A 17,584-nucleotide genomic window follows, 5' to 3' on the forward strand; every position below is an offset into this window, starting at 1 on the left:
CTAACAGAGACTGGACTACAGAGTATCTCTCAGAGATGCTCAGTCTCAATTTAATAATTTCTAGGGGTGATGAGTTGCCTACATCCATTGGTGAATTCTTCAAGTTGTTACTTATCCCAAAGGACACTTTAAAATGTGGTCCTCTCTTCTGCTTTAAGTCTGTTTAATTCAACCTCTTCGCATGGCACTCTGCCCCTATATTAAAATGGGAAATCTACAAACCAAAATAGTTTCTAATCTCTCTGTTAACAGTGATTATATATGAGTATTTTTCCTGTCTTGATGAAAAGCTCATTTCCCAAACATTGAATTGTTCCTATAGTTCCTCCTATTTGTCAGCATCCAGAAAGGAGTAGGTGAACAAAAGTGGTAAAGTAACAGGTATAAGGTACAAGAAAATAACACAGAAGTGTTTAACATCAAAAGGTTTGCCTAGGAACCTCAGTTGTCAGGCACTGGCATAGAAGAAAGGGAATTATTTGGACAGTGAACAGAGGGCATAATTCTGAGCTATGGAAAGACCTGTGGGATTGCAAACACTCATTGGGAAATGTTTATACCCAGCTGAGACAAGGGAATGTTATTACCAGGGCACTAGCAAAGCCTCGGACAGTTGTGAGCAGTCTGGGTTGCTGATGCTCAGAACAGCAGTTTCTCCCTTACACATTCAGAGGGAAGGGTGAGCAGCGTGATGGAGAGCCAGGAGATAGGCTCCAAGGGAAGGGAAGGTGCAGGGCTCTGTGGGTGTGTCAGCAGAGGGTGAAAGGGCCAAACAAAACTGCAACGTCAGCTAAGAACAAATGTTAGGATTAAATTAGGGTCAAAATTATTGTCTCTAACCAACAGAGCAGGAAGGCTCCGCTTTCCTTAAGGTGGGGCTGGAGAGAATGTTTCTTCCATTTGTGGCAGGGAGATGGTCCTTGTATTTACTAGGGGTGAGATCTGGTCACTGCAAAGTCCCTCTCCTTCCTAGGCTTTTAGAGATTGCACATTGGTTCTCCCATTTCACACAAGGCGGTGAGCACACTCCCTTGCTCCCTGCTTTTGAGTGCAGTTATACATCATACATTTCATGGGGTTATTCATTCCAAAGTGCATCCCTCACCCTTTGGGACCATGCACCTGATGACCATGCCTTTACTCACATGCATTTGGCATGTTGCCCAAATAGGCTGCTGGCCAACATTGTTTGGGATGATTAACCAATCCTACAGTTATTTGCCTCCCCACTAAGCTTTATACTCTTTGTAAGCTTCACTAGCAACTCTTTCATGGGTTTTATCATCCTGTTACTCAAAAGTCCGAATAACAGTAGTTGATAATAGATTTCTTCACATTTTCACATTTCTGTTTTAAACAGCTTGCTTAGAGATAGTCTTCCACATACGATGAGATTCTGAGAAACCAGCGCCACAGTTTTTAATCTATTTATAATGGATATGTGATTTGTTTGCATGATACTACTATCTAGTGCTAAGGTTTACATGTATCTCCTGAGTATATATCAAATACTTCATGGATGCCTGACTCCATCATATGACCATTCTGGCCTTTGTCACGTTTGCCAGCTTCCTACAACAACTTCATCTGAAACATAAGGAGGATATTTTTTAGAATTACATTTCTAAACTTAATAGAAATGTATTAATATATGTATAATAGAGCTTTTATTTTTAAAGTTTCCTTTTATATTTGCAGGAATAGCATTACTGGGAGACTTTTTGTACTTTCAACTTTTATTCCCATTTTTTATGGCTCTAGGGGTTTTTATTTTTCCTGCCACTGAACTCAACTTCTCACTTTTGAACTATGCCTATGATATTGGGAATCGCTTTTGCTCATCTTAGTTTTTTGGCTATGTCCTTATTACAGCGGCTCATTTTAAAAACTTGAAAACTCCTATAGAAGTATGAAGTCAGAAAAGTATGGAGTATAAGCATGAAGTGGAAAAAATATTTTTGGGTTGAGTTGTGATTTTTTTTTGTAAAAATGTGAGAAGATATGAATGGTGTTATTTATTTTGGATAAACTTGTAAAACCAATATTTTTTATTCTATTTTAGATGAAAAGAATGAGGATTTAATTTTATTGGTTATTGTTATGTTTTTTTTTCTCTTAGATTTCTTTTTTCCCTTCAAATTTTCTGTTTTCAACTTGGTGAAGAGGGACGGATATACAATCAGAATAGAAAGGTGAAAACACTTCTATTCCACCAGAAGGCATGCAGAAAGCATGTTTAAATTTAAAGGCATTTCCTCTTGGGAGATGGAAGCTGTAAAATGTAGGTTATTATTATTCCAACTTAATTATTTTTTGTTGTTGTTTTTATACTCTTTACTGAAGTACAGAAAAATACAGAAAATCTTTCAGGTAAAACAGTTGGATTTGTTGTGATTCTGCTAGATCAGTTTAAAACTGAGGTGGGAGAAATTTGTAGGACTTTTTAGTATGAAGTGATGCATGTCACAATCTTTTCGCTTCTAAAAAAATGAAAGGTTGCCTCCCCCAGAGGCAACAGTGGAAGTCTCCTGGGGTCTGGGCTCTGCAGCTCTGGGAGCAGGAGATTTTCAGGGCATGCTGCAATTCTGCACCAGCTGGGTCAGTCTGAGCAGCTCCAAACTGTCAGGTGTCTGACTATGGCTGTGCTCCATGCCATGCTGGGCAAGTGCCAGTGGCCACAGCAGTGACCCTGAGTGGAGGGGATTATACCTGACCTAAATACTGCCCCACACCTGACACAAATCACGCAGCACTGCTGTGTGAAGCCAAGGGGCCATGCAAAACGATATCTAAGCATGGCTCTCCAAAGGGAATTTGGCTTCCTTCACGCCTCACTCAACTCTGCTAATGGCGTGAATCCTGGTCGGAATGTTTGTGCTAGATTGTTGTTTGGCTTTGGATGGTTTTGCTCCCCCTGCTTTGCTGACCCTGTCATGGGAAGCCTGAGGCAGTGGCCTTCACCTACCTGCCCTGCTTGTGTGCCTCGCCGTGGGCTTCTCGTCTCTGCCGCTGGAGTCGGCTGCAAGGAGACAACAAGAAAAGGGAGAGCTGAAACAGCCTGCTGTAAGGAGACACAGCTACCATCACTCAGTTTAACGATGCTGGGAGGAAAACATGCTTGGGAGGGAAAAACAGAAATCCTGCAGCGTTGCATTTTGTAGCTCTGGAGAGTGCTTCTAACCTGTTTTTACCTTTTCATCAAAGGTTGGTAAAAAGGGCTGCTCTTCTCACGGCCCTTTTGCTATCTGAGGAATCATAGAATTGTTATGGTTAGAAAGACCAACAGGGTCTTCCAGTCCAACCATGTCTGTGACCAGAGGGCAGAGACAGGGGTGGTTTTAGACAGAAAATACTTTGGGCAGCTTCTTCGGTGCTTGGATCCAGACATAATGCAGCAAAATAAGCAGAAAGGGTTTTGTTCTACTCAGGGAGCTGTGGAGGTCCCGTTTCTATCCCTCCATGTCACACCCCATGCAGGTTACCCAATGGCGTCTGCTGCATGGGGAACTGCTGTGTTAGTGGTCCTGATGGGACAAAACAACAATAAACCCTTTAAAGATGCAAACCCTGGCTTGTCAGCTAACGAAACAGAGCATCACGTTAACTCATTTGGAAGTCTCCGTTTTATCTTATGTAGGGAAAGATGTTTATAGGTGCACACATGTTGGCAAAAAAAAAAAGAAATAGAAATAGAAATACAGTGTAATCAAAGCTAAAAAAGAATAGGAAAACGTGGGCATAAGCAGTTCTTTTTATGCATTGCATCATTCAACTAAGGCAATTGAATATTTTCATGAGAAGACAATCTCTGTAAAGTATTCCAGGGGAAAAAAATAAATACATTTTAGAATTTTGTGTTCCTGTTTTCGTGTTCTCTTGCAGCTGGCTCTCATGAGAGTCTCTGTACCTTTCTAGAGTTGGGACTATGTTTTATTTTATCATTAGAGCAAATAATGTTTCAGCAGAATAAATGCTTGCTTGAGTAAAAATAGCATTTTAAACACTTAATTCTTTCAGCTGATTTTTAATTAAAAGTTAAAAAAAATTAGCTTATCTCTGAAATAAACACTAGCTCTGCTCAACTCTGCTAATGAGACTTTTTGCCCATTAACATACATTTCAGATTCCAATCTTGAGACTGGCAGAGTAAAAACTTCATTTGCAATCACTGTCACTATCAGAGTGCCATCACCCTGGGGTGAATGGAAGCCAAACATCAGGCTTCGTGGGCTGATTTAATCTTAGGCTGGAAACTCTCTGGAGCTAACAATGTTGTAGGAGAATTCATGTTGCTGCTGTTACAGTGTTGTAGACAATCTCCATATTGCCCAGGCTGGTGGTGAGCACAGGACCCTGAATCACCCTGAAATGAAGCATTTGCCAGGTGAGATTGGTTTCTTGATGTAATCTGTTGTTTTTTGTAGAAGAGGGATGAAAATAAATCCACATGCAGACTCTCCTGCTGGGGAGCTTTTGAGCCATACAGAACCATTGCTTTTTTAAGTAGCAGCTTCTTTGGTGCTTGGACCCAGGCATAATGCAGCAAAATGCACTTGAAAATGCAAAATGCACTGTTTGGAGACTTCTACCTTCTTGATATGCCCTTAGGCTGCTTCTGATTTGTCTTACTGCTGCACACTTCTTGTTTGGTGGCCATAAGAAAATAATATCACTTGTTTTGGGCAGCAGATTCTGAGGAAGAGCTGACCTACCTACATGACTTTAAGGTGCCCTAGTAAACTCTTTGCTTGTTGGTTGTAATGTTGATATTCAAACAGGGATGAAGTAATTCATCTTCTTCTTTTTTCTTCATTCCTTGTTGTGGAGTTGATCTCAGGCTTCATATTGGCTCTGACACTATACTGACTGCTGAGGGAGACCTCAAAGAGTGGCCATCAAGAATTTGTGGCCAAATCCTATCTATTCTCTGGCAAACTCATGTAGTTTCTTTTCAAGGTGATTCTCCACTGTCCCTATACTAAACTTTATTTCTGTACTACAAACCAGCAAAAAAACCTCACCATGCTCCAGACACTGCAGGACTGTATTCATTTGTGCTTTCGTTCAGTTCCTCAGCTTCTTAACACCAACCTTATTCCATTTTCCCTGTCACAGCTCTGAGGTTAATGAGCTTGTCTCACTTTTCCACCTCCTCCTGTAGCAGAAAATCTTGTGTACCTATTGCCAGCCATTCCCCAGTTACTGTGATTGGAAGCCCTATATTTTTCTTCTCAATGCATAGCATTTCCGTTTTGCTTTTTGGGAATGTTCTGCTGATTTAGAGATCACCAGAAGCTACATTATGGAACCCAACTAGCCTGCTTGCTTGGGCTATGAATCTGTTGAAAGGTGCAATGCACTTCCCAGAGCATTCACTGTCCCTGTATTTTTGCAGCACATAACTGCAGTCGGGAGTTTTGGGCCAGTCATTGCATACAGACTACTTGGTGCAACTCTTTGCCAATATGGCTACACGAATTGACCATAATGCTCTTGCCTTCATTTGGATTACAGGCTGTCTTTAAAACTAATCAATAGCTGTAGAGGTAAAATATACTGAATAATCATAAAATCATAGAATGGCTTAGGTTGGAGGAGAAGCTAAAGATCATCTAGTTCCAATCCCCCTAGCATAGGCAGGGTTGCCAACCTTGGATCAGGCTGCTGAGGACCCCATCCAACTTGGCCTTGGGTGCCTCCAGGGATGGAGCATCCATAGCTTCTCTGGGCAGCCTGTGCTAGCACCTTACCACTCTCTGAGCAAAATAATTTTTCGTAACATCTAACCTAAATCTACTCTTTTTTTGTTTAAATTGCTTCCCCCTTGTGCTATCAGAATAATGAACAGCCATTTTTTTTTTAATTTCAGTGCTGATATTTAACTCCTAACAGCTATAGTGTCAAAAGGAATTTTATGGCTCTCTTGAAAATCACACTGTATGAAAAATCAATACTCATCACTGCATCAGTCTGGTTTTATTCACAGTTCTCCCTGTTTTTGCTTTTTTTTTTTTTTTTTTTTGCATTGCATGAGCAGCTCTCAGGCTCTTGGTGGCACCTGGATGATGCAGCTCCTCCAAAGTCATTATTGTCCCAGCAGGTACCCCCACTAGGTGAGTAAACCTTAGGATTCCTAAAGAAGAAAACTTTCAGGAAAAGAGCTAGACATCTTTTCATATACACAAAGCAAAACAAAGTTACTACTCAAAAGAAAAAAAAAAGCACTTCTATTCCCTCCAACAAAGGAAAGAGAGCTGCAGAGTTAGGGATAGCCATGTCTGTTTTCGGAAGAGATGGTCCAAACACAACAGCTGATGGACACAGTAAGCATTTCCGAATGCCGTGCTTCAAAGCATGTGTGACAAAGGAGTGCCAGCTTCACACTGTGTGCCATACTACCCTCAATATTCCTCATCACTTAAATGGGAGCTTTTGAAGGGAACAAATTTGAGAGAAGTCATTACATGTCCTTGCATCTTGGTTTGTAATTACTGATGCGGGACAGATTTCCTATCTTTAAATGATACAATATTTTCTCTACAGGAGGCAATATACCTCTAGCAGACAGTGATCAATTTTGCACTCTTAGGATAATCTTACTAGGACCTGAGAGTATCTCTTCCTTGAGGAATTAAATCAAAACACAGCTTTTCTTCAGGAAAAAAGCAAGGAAAAAGTGAAGGTAAATTGCTGAAATATATTATGGAGATGAAGAGAGGAAGGCTGCAGTGACTCGGCTGCTAGCCCAAGGTGTGGGAGCAATTTCCACTTCTGTGACAGAACCAAGAGAAAGCTTGCAAATCTCCCTGTGCCTTGAATAGTCACAGGAGCTGTCAAGGGGCTATAGCATTTGGTTTACTGAGGCATTTACTCCTTCCTAAGTGAGTAGGGGTGTCCCCTCACCACGGAGCGGTGCTGGGTGGAGGTGCTGCTTGGCCCTGGAGATGCACTGCCCAGGATGGTCCTTTCTGGCTTGATTAATCTCCTTGGTGTCCTAGAAGGAATGAAAGCTGTCCAGGAGGAAGAACAATTCTCCTGTAATACTATTTTGACTTGAAAATGAGTTCAAACCTTTAGAGCAGGCTGGAGCTTGTGGTGGACAGGTGGTACAGCAGGCCTAGGGGAAGGCTGGGAGGCAGTTCAGAGCCCAGAGAAGTGCTCTGGGAAAGGAAGAAAAGTGGTGCAGCTAAACCAGGAGAAAGAACAACCAGTAACTTTGAGCAGGAAAAGGCAAACTTGCAGCAGGAGATAGCTGCATGAAATATAGACTGAATAAGAATCCAGTGGCATACGTGGCAAGAGATGGGATACACCGTATAAAATATCAATTTCCAGGGATAATGTGATGGAAGAACACTAACTTGTGCTTAAACTGGAAGAATGGCCAGTTGTGAGCCGTAGAAAAGCAACCAAAAACTGAGGGAAGTTAATTACAGAATGTATTTTATCTTGGCATGTGGCAGCTCTTGTTTGCTTATAATTATGTTGGCTCTTGTGTCCTGGTTAGTAGGTTTAAAGATGTCATAGAAATATCACTTCTTGCTATGGTATGGGGCTACATCTTTGAAAAGAAGTGGGGAGAGCTGCTTTTTGTATTCACAGCACAAAGTCTGAGAAACAGTGGGATTCAAAGCCATCTTATTTTTGAATAATGTAGAAAGTTCAGTGAGAATGACATTTTAATCCAGTATTACTAGAATACAGATAAACTGTAGAATTCAAAATATCCTAAGGCAGAAGACGCAGAAGCATCCTTTAAGTTCTGTGCTTCCTTTTTTCTTTGGCTGGTCATGAATGTTTGCAAAAGTTAAAAATAACAAAGAAACTTAGTGATTATTCAGAAAAATGTCATGTCACCTGAGGTCTCGGTACTGTGCCTGAAGTGGCAAAAATAACATTTCCCTTGTGTGGCAAAAACTGCACCTACTGCATGTGCATTTGTTGGGTTTTTGAAGAAACACTGACTTGTGAGCATCTGGCAGGACAATGTAGGTCATGGAATGGCATGTTAAAGAACATGTAGGTAAGCTAGAGGTATTTAAATCAACTGAGGCTGATGGCACATCCTCAGAAGTACAGTGAGTATCAGCCAGGATAGTCTCCAAGCCATTAGCAGGTACCACCAAGGACTCCACAGAGTTTCCTCTGAGAGAGGAGGGAAGGCAAACACCAAACCCAGTTTCAAGCAGGGAGGAAAAGAAGGATGTTGAAGTTTTGACATTTGGAAACAAACTGGGACAAATTCATTAACTGTTTGTACATCGCTCTGGGGATAACAAGACTGTAAAGATCACTCAATGTGAATCTTTACAATAATTGATGTCAAATGGTCTGATGTCCTTCTGATGGTGTAACTGGATGCCTTAATGTAAGCAAGAGGAAACATGGATTTGAGTAAGGTTTTTAAAATTTCATTACTAAACTAGAGAATAAGGTTTAGATGAAAGTATGACTGAGCATAGTTGGAAGGCAATGGTTAGGGCAGTTGTCATTAATTTGCTGTCAAGCTGCAGAGGCATTTTAAATGACATCTCATGTATTTCATCCAGGGAAGTACTAGTCGATATTTTCAATAATAATGCAGATGACAGAACTGTAAATCTTCTGCATGACAGCATGATAGAAAGGAATACAGACACTTTGGGATTTTGGATCAGAATTCAAAGCAGCCCCAGCACATTGCAGGTATGATCCAGTATTTCTAAGATGAATGTCAGTAAAAGAGAATATAAAGAACTGTGAAATACAGAAAAACGATTGTACAAATGCAGATCAAGGAATAACTAACTAATCAGCACTACTACACTTCTCTTAATTCCTTATTTACAAGAATTAGAAGGGCAATAAAACAGGTCCATAAAACATCTATAGTTAAAGGATTTGTTTGCACTACAAAAAAATACAATATTTTAATAATTCCACTGTTGGGTTAATATTAAGAAATATTTATATTTGCACAGAATCAGAAACAGATCTCGTGGACAGGACAGGAGGAAGACTACATGCTCTCATCCAAAAGAAACTAAGTAAGAATATGCTGAACCAGTGTTAAAATTATCCTTGATATCACAGGATATAAGTTGACAACTTTATTCTTCTTTGGAAAAAGATCTCCAAGTGGAGCCAGTCTTTGGGAAGGACCTGTGAATGGGTTTCTGGAAACTCAGGTGTACAGTGTCATCTCAATTACCTTTATCTGCAAGTTCATTAACTTTTTGAGAACTCCAATATATTTATAGAGTGTAGCATCCTTCAAGAAAAGTAAATTGTCCCTCATTCTTTGTCAATTTATGCTATTTGCCTGCTGTCAATTACTGCTGATTTTTATTATACTTGTAGGTGATATTTCCAGTGGAGAAATCTGTAACTTCTCAGATTCCACTTGGGGATCTTTTTCCAGAGACTGGCCTGTAAATGACATGTGAACGGCTACAACAGAAAAAAAAACCAAAAGGAATAATGGAGAGTTTTTACTATGAAGAAAGGTGGTCATTACAGTCTCCTGGGAATCTACAGTCAGATCTGCGTTACTCAATAAATTGAATAAAATTCAATAAATTGAACAAATTTGTGGAGAGAGCTTCCAGGCAGCCTTGCAGGGCTCTCCAAATGGGGAGGGGATGTAACAGACAAGTAAACTTTATAACATCAGGGATGACATGGTGAAGGTGAACAAGAGTTTGTTGCTCAAAGCTTCACACAACACGTAACAAGAGGAAATTTGAAAGGAAGTGCAGAAACACAGCATGTCACTGTGAAATTCACTCTCACCGAAAGCTGAAGGTGCAAAAAATACAAGTGAGTTTGAAAGGTGGCTGAGCATTTATAGAAAAAGGACCAGAAGGATTGTTACAGGTGTGAATCCAACCCATGAATCAGAAAATCGAACAATTTATATGTAGTCAGTAGGGAGGAAACTACCCAGCATCTCTGGGTTGATTTGGTGATTTGCTTCTGTCTTATGCTCGACTACAAATGTTTTTAGTGTCTGCTATGTCTCCTCACACCAGCTTATAAAACACACTGGGGTAATAGTGGGCTAGAGGACAGAACAGAGCTGCTGATCCTGTGCAAACTATGTAGTGGTAACACTGACCAGAGATTTTGTCATCAGTGGCTTAGTAAAGTGGCACAGTACCTGTCTATGAATGTAGCTACAGAAATATCAGTAGAGACAATTTTCTAACACAAATCACTAGAAAAGATAGAGAGCTGTATAGAGTGTAGACCCAAAATAAGCTCTAGAAAGGATGAAAGGAGGTGGGTGATAAACATAAGAGTAGAAAATACCATTTGCTGCATGATATGGTTCAGTGCTAGTGGTGGCAATGGTGATGAGGAGATGGTTGGACTAGATGATCTTATAGGTTGTTTCCAACCTTGTGATTCTATGATTCTATGATTCAGAGAAGCATCATTTTCAATGAAAAGAAGAGAGAGGACTCCTTCACCTGGGTTTTGAGAAAATTTCCAAGAAAAAATGCCTTGCGGGATTGAAGTTACTTGAAAGAGCAATAAGGATGGAAAGGAAAAATTAGAGAAACAACAAAGAAAGAAATGAAGAAAAAGAAAACATATAATAAAGAAAATGAGTGCTGTTGGACAGAGAAAAGGGGTTTCTGGCAAGTGGAAGAAAAGGAAAAACAGGCAGTAGCTGCAAAAGAGAGAAGGAAATTACAGAATAATAATGGAGAAAAAAATAATGCAGAAAAAATAATGCAGAAAAAAACTTGGCAGAGCTGTGTTACAGGGAAAATTGATATGTCTTGGGGTAAATAGATGAGGCAGGTGAAGAGGAGGCTGAAAAAGTCAGGGATAAAAAAACAGAAAGAGCAAGCTGGAAAAGAGGAGGAAGCAAACATGGAGAGTTAAGGAGTTGAAGCTGCAAAGAGGAAAGAGAAAGGCAGGTTTCCAACAAGGGAGAAACTTCCATTACACTGGCCTGAAGCCCATCCCCGGTCTCTTGTTGCTCTCAAAGCACTGCAGTGCCTTTGGTGCCAGGCACAGCACAGACTGCTGACCTGAACACACAGTGCTTCGGGAGCTGCGGGCGCTCAGCACCCCACTGGATCTGGATTGCTCCTGGTAATGTGCTCACATAGACATTGCTTTCATGGGCATTTCACAGGCTTATTGTGCACTCCAAAGATCCGATCTGAAGGCAGCTTGCATTAGTAAGATTTGTTCCTGCAAATAAATGCTTTCGGAATCAATCCTGAAGATAAGATACAACAGCAAAACTCTAAGACAAGAGAACAGCTAAGAACTGCTGGGAAGTAAAGGAAGAAATTCTGTTAGGGCTCACGGGTGAATTTACGAGTCCAAATCAAACCTCTGGAGGCCATGAAAGCAGGAGCTGGTAACAAAAAAGCCCTGTTTAAAGAAAAAAAAAAGGCAATGTAGTTTAGCAAATGTTCAGAAGGATGCTGAACCTTTCAGAAAGGATGGGAAGGAACCATGGCCATAATGATGCAGAGTGACTCCCATCACGTAAGAGGAGTGTCACTAATGGTAGCAACATTTGAAAGTGCCATAGAGAGAAAAATCCAGGGCCATGAGGGTGAACCTGAGAGGGCGTGTTGTAGAGAGTATCAGCCAACTGCTGTAAAAGATAGCCTTTACTGACAGATATGGACAGGAAAATTGAGAGAAACAGAAAAAGAGTTACTATTTGGAGACTGCAGTGAGGCAGAATGATTATAACATAGACAAGGAAAGGCAGGGGCAAGACTGAAAACATGAAACAAATCTCTCAGCTAAGATTAAACACAAGCCATAAATCTTGTACAGCGAAATCTCTTCACTGAGAGTTTCTTGTCTAAAAGGTGGCTACAATCCTTTCCAGGGAGATTTTGGTGTTAAAAGAGATTTTTTTTCCCCCAGGAGTTAGCTCTAGCAGAGCAACCTGGGCTCAGCTCCAGGCCACTTCTTTTCCTTTTGCTCATCCTCTCTAGCAGATTCTGCAAGTCTAATTAGCAATGCAGGCTTTGGCCATTTTGTTGGCATAATGATTTTGTAGGCTGTTGTGACCCCAGACAACCTGGTGGCTCTGCAAGAGCCTGAGCAGTTGGGAACAGTAAACAGCCCCTGTGCTGGCATTCAGGGTTGCAGATTGGATCTGTAGGAGTTTTGGCACTGTGAATGTTGCAGGAATGAATTTAGCTTTGCAAACTCTACAGGATTTGCACATGGTTGACTGTAAACTGTGAGCAGGTCTGCAAGATGTGAAACGATTTATTTTTATTTTGCTACCATTTAAAGAGAAATTCTTCTGAGGTGATTTGTCCTAGAGATAAACAGAAATCAGTAGTTGAGTCTTTGACTTGCATACGGATATTTTGGCCATGTATTACAATGTTGAGAGCCTCTGTAGAAAGTCTCATACAGTAACACTTTCTAGACTGCTTCTGTCACTGTATGTATATACTTCAACCTGTGCTTATTTGTTACTTAATTGCCATACTTTGTCTTGTGTCTCAAAGAATCATCAATTTTATCTCAGGAATTATTAGGAACCTTCTGAAAAATTCCTCTCTTGCAAACCTGGTCCCCAAAGGACCATGACTCTCTGCTCATCCTACTTCAAGCCTGTCCTGCCTCATGCTAGAATGGCTCCTTTGGGGCACCTGCAGTGACAAAAATTGTGACAAAGATGGTGTCTGATTCTGCAGCCCATATTCACACCATTCACCCTATCAGCAGGACAGCAAAGACTGTGGGATCAGATGGATTTGAGCAGATGAGAGGACAAGCCTTGAGGCTAATAACTGTTGATAAAATTGTGAGGTTTTATTTGAAATTAGAGTTTAGAGCAAGAGAGTCTCTTTGGAGGAAGTTTACACCTGCAGAACATCACCATCCAAAGAGACAAGCCAAAAGTGCATATTTCCTCCATCACCTGTACGTGAGAGTCAGGAGTAGAGCTGGACAATTCTCTCAAGGACAGCAGGAAACTGGCAGCACACTTAAGGAGGCAGGTATCTACAGCAGGTGCCCAGTCTGCCTGTCAGCACTGGTGGCTAGTGCTGAGCTCTGACAGGTGGGCAAGTGGGAGGCTTCATGACCTATGGAAGCTAGAAAGGCTGTGGGTGCAAACTAAGCTAGTCTGAGTGCTTTGTGCCATGTGGAACCTGCCTTTCCCACTTCAGATTGATTTGCTCTATCAGACTCCAGTGAGTCTCTTCAGAAGGAAAAAGCCTCCGTAGATTTCCATCCTGGTGCCTCAAGCCTTGTCGAGCAAGAAATAGCAGTGCTTGAAAAGAAGCAATGAAGTAAATCGCTTTAAGAGCTTCAGGGCTGATTCTTGAGGGAAAGGGGAGCAGAGTCATTGACCAAATCTAAACCATCTAAATGGTCACGAGAAATCTTCATAACAAATTTCTTCTGATCTTATACAGAATCCTTCTGCAGTCTGATTTTCTCCCAGGCTCCATTTCTGTGATGGGAAAAGGCACTTATTTTGAAATGCAAAGGAAAAATGGCTACTTCAGAACAGTCTCATATAATCAGTGTTTTAACATATTGGATCCTGCATGTGACAGCAAATAGGACTGGCTGTACCTCTAGACAAGGGCTTGTGTCCTGCTACACCTGGGTGCCCAGTCATGTCGAGTGCTCATGATCTCCACTGCAGGACTACCACTGAGACTATGAACACAGTGCCGGGAGGTCAACAGGAGTAACAGCATCTACATACAAATACTGCACCCAGTCCTGCTGGGTCTGTCTCCCTGGAAAGATGTGAGGGGACAGAGCCAAGGAGTGGGAAACATCCTATGCTGAGAAATTTAAGAAGCTTGATCTGAATATATCCAAGAGGAAATGAAGAATGGGTTTGATACACCTACACGTGCTGGGATGGAAGAGAGACCAGGTAGCAAAGAATAGGAGAAAACAGATGAATCCTGAGGTTAAAAAACACCTACAATACTATTATTACTATTTTCTGTTTATCTGGCACTGAAGGTAATTATCAGAAGTTAGGAGTTCACAGAGAATAATTCATACGGCAGAAGGCTTCATTGCTTGTAGTTAGAAGGAAAACTAATGGATGGCCAGAGCCATCTTTTTGTTCTTATAAATGATAAGGCTGTCAGACTATTGATCTTGCGTGGCCTATCCCGTACTGGGAAGGCAAGCACTGTACGGATTGCTGATGGACAATGAGCCAGTGCTGCTCTCCTGTCCCCTCCAGCCCTCCTCAGCAACAGCACTGCTCTGCTGAGGCAGAAGTAGGCCAGAAATGGCTCCTGGGCCAGTGTGGGAGTGCTGTGAGGGTGGTGAGCCTGACTTAGGAGCTGCCTCAGAGCAGCCTGAGAGGCTTGTGCTAGCACAATTATACCACGTGTTCCCAGTGTGGGTAAAAGGGCTACTCCCATGTGAACTGAATAGGTATTTATTTTCCATTTTCATGCAATTTTAATGCTTCTGCTGTGATTTGGTACACTGCTACTTAATGGCACCGCTGCTTGGTGCTTGGTGCAGTGGGAGCTGGTGCTGAAGATGCTGGACAAGAACATGGCTGGATATACACATTCCTCCCTGCTGACTGCTTCTCAGTTCAAACCGAAGCACCTTGCTTCTCATGCCTTCCTTTTGCCACAGTCAGCATACCACCTCCACCGTCACTGCCGTGAACCCTCAAGGAGAACAGAGGTTTTGAGATTCCCCCCAGACAGTGACTCTGGCAATGCATCCCTGGGGGCTGATCATGAGCAGGGCACCCACTTTGCCAGTTGTAGCTCCACGAAGGTTTCATCAATGCTTAAACCATTTCCTGTGTATAAGATGGCTCAGGGACCCTCATGTACCACTGTGACACTGCAGTTGTTCTGCCTTGTTTTCCTAAGCAGTGACAGCAAGGAACCCTGGAAAATAAAAAGGCACTATGCTTTCCTTCCTTTCACTTTTCATTTATTTTTTTTTTCCTGAAAGCTAACAGGAATGGCTTGAATTCCTCAGGAATGTGGTAGTCCTGCATTTCTATCCCCTTGCTCTGCACAGTACTGATGGCAAATTGGAGTCATTAAAGAACAGAAACAGTGACCAGAGCAAAGCAGAGATTGCCTAGGTTTAGCCTTTCACAAGCAGAAGCTTACAACATTTCAACAATGATCTAAATATGTCAGTTATATCTACCAAAAAAAAAGAAAAGATTTTCTTTCCTCCAGAGATACCTTGTAATGTGTCTGAGTATGAAAATCCTCATACAAAATTTCAAATACTCCCCACACAGAATGCAAATAATCAAAACGAAGTTGCAGGGAAAAAACAAACAAACAAACAAATGCTTCCTCAACTCAAAACTTCCTAAAAGACTAAAAGACAGTGGGAGAAACACATCATATGCATATCCTTTTTGAAATAGAGGGAAGAGTAAACTGAATATTTTCATTCATTTTGCATATCTTCACTCAACACTCTTTCAGTTTCCTTTGATAACTGACTATACTCTTGAGGTCTGCATTTTTTTTTCCTGAAAAGCTTTATTAACAAACAGCATGGGAAGAAGAAAATAAATTCTGATTCTTTTCAATTCACATCTCCAGTTAATTTAATCTTCAGTGAATACAACAATCCTCAAGCACCGAAGTTTCCTTTCCATTATTATATAAATACTCTACAACATTTTAATCCTGATAAATACAATCAAATGCTTCTTTTCTGCACCTTTCCAAACTTTGAGATATTTCAAAACCCCACTTTTGGGGAAGAAACAGTGATTTTCACTATAGAAAATGCATTAGGACTTACTGCTTGTCAAAAACTGCAGAAGAGGATATTTTGACCGATAGATCACAATCTGCAAATTCAAAACAATTGATAGGCACTGTATTTTGATCGTTAACATTGTATTTGTCCAAACAGTAGCTATTTAAATGTAAAAAAATTGAAACTCACCTGCCTTTTTTGTATACCTCGTGTATCTCTTTTCCTTGTAGGTGGACTCTGCATTCAGAGGATAAAACCCATCCCCAGAACAGCAGGAAGATGCTAAAATGCATTTTATGGACAGTCAACATGTTACCTGAAGGTTCTGTGTCCAGAAATAGTCCATACAAGAAGGAGAAAGCCAAAATGTAGATCCTGTTTCTCTTTTTAAGACATTATCGGTCTGATCGTTATTGGAAGGATGTTTACTCATACAAAAAATCATCCTGCAGTATTTAATCTGGACAGTGGGGAAAGCAATTTCCACTAAACCTATAAATCCTTCTACGTCAGATGGCAGGGATTTTCTAGCAGTGTTCATGTATTCTCAGAGAACAATTATTTTTTATCCAAACAAGCTATTTTACTAATTGGTTTAAATTGAACCCTTTTTAGTATCTATCATAAATGGCACAAGTGTATTTCTGTCTGGTTAACCAAAGTAGTGCAACCGATCAGACAGGTGTCATAAGTCATTTTTAATCACCGAACTTACCTGTATATTAGTAACATTTGTTACAGGCATTTCAATAGATTAAAAAGTGTTAATAAACATATTGGTTTGCAGCAGAAAGTCTTCATTTCCACTTGGATCTGCCGTATAGTGTTTTGATCCTCTGTGTTTTTCTGAATACTTTAACCATCAGTGGTGGTCTGACTGCACAGGTCAGTGCTGTCGAGGTGTGGGTCACATACCTCATGGTTGAGCAGAGTCTCTGGGATGCATACCAGTGGGGACAGAGTGGGACAGTGGGACAAAAGGACAGTGTGAACACAGGGCTGTTTGGAAGAATTCTATCAAAGAAGAGCAGCAGTACGCCAGAGCCGTGGAAGAGCTCAGAGGGCTGCTGTGCTGGGTCTCGTGGGGCTAACAGAATTCCTCTTCTCATTACTGAAAATATCATGGGCAGAAACACATGGTTGAGCCAGCCACGTTGCTCACTTGTTTGGAGCTCCCTCTCTTGCTATATTGTCCACAGTTTCATGTTTACTGTCCTTCTACTCCGCATCTTCCCACAAGGCTTCACAATCACCTTGTCAGAATGTTCATGGCGATTGCTCCTACCACATGGTGAGGAACAACAGCCTTATCCCATCCACCCCTTTGCTTACAAGGCACTTCCTCTGCCCATGAGTTTCTATTTTAGAGCAACTTGTCAAGTCACCCATCTCTCTTCAAGGAAGTCCTTTCCAAAAACTCTAGGGAACAGACCTCTGCCTTGTCTAAGCTGCCATAGCTTTATTATCCTGAGTGAGCATTTACACTGGCATGGGATCCACAGAATCAACACATAGAAAACCTCTGGAATTTCATTCCATCAACGAAGATTCAGTTTAATGATTTGCTGGGCTAACAAAGTCACCCAGGCTTCAAGAGATGAGGAATCAGTCACCATTAGTTTGCTTAAAAGGTTTATTGCTGGTGCTGCTCAAATTTGTACCCATCTTATCTTCAAAAATGATCTGTTTTCAGTTCCACTGATCCATATGTCCTTGTCAGTGGGGATAAAAGGTACCTTAATGGCTGCTCTTTTCACCCAATGATATTAGGTATGCTCTAATCAAATCACTTCTCAGTCTTTGCAATAAACTGTATAAAGTTTCTCTTATCTTTGGAATAAATTTTTGTAACTTCTTAATGCACTGGATCAGG

The 17,584-nt window shown here is 41.1% G+C and overlaps 1 protein-coding gene across 4 annotated transcripts in view; it reads right to left on the bottom strand.

The window, feature by feature from the left end:
* GABRR1 (gamma-aminobutyric acid type A receptor subunit rho1) overlaps positions 1-16,022 on the bottom strand; it is a 32,558-nt gene extending 16,536 nt beyond the window's left edge. For 2 of the 4 annotated variants that reach the window (XM_042819060.1, XM_042819050.1), the window contains exons 1-2: positions 15,901-16,022; positions 2,966-3,019 (exon numbers count right to left, since the gene is read on the bottom strand). In XM_042819060.1, the coding sequence (XP_042674994.1) occupies positions 2,966-3,019; positions 15,901-16,022 (176 nt within the window). Of the gene's footprint in view, positions 1-2,965; positions 3,020-7,857; positions 7,865-15,900 lie in introns of all 4 variants that reach the window. The other 2 variants (XM_042819068.1, XM_042819077.1) reach the window with 2 other exon arrangements.
* Between the last annotated feature and the right edge of the window lie 1,562 nt (positions 16,023-17,584).

Source organism: Centrocercus urophasianus, unplaced genomic scaffold (genome assembly GCF_019232065.1).
Source record: "Centrocercus urophasianus isolate 14NV4802_14NV808 unplaced genomic scaffold, USGS_Curo_1.0 seq_10, whole genome shotgun sequence".
Lineage (NCBI taxonomy): Eukaryota > Metazoa > Chordata > Aves > Galliformes > Phasianidae > Centrocercus > Centrocercus urophasianus.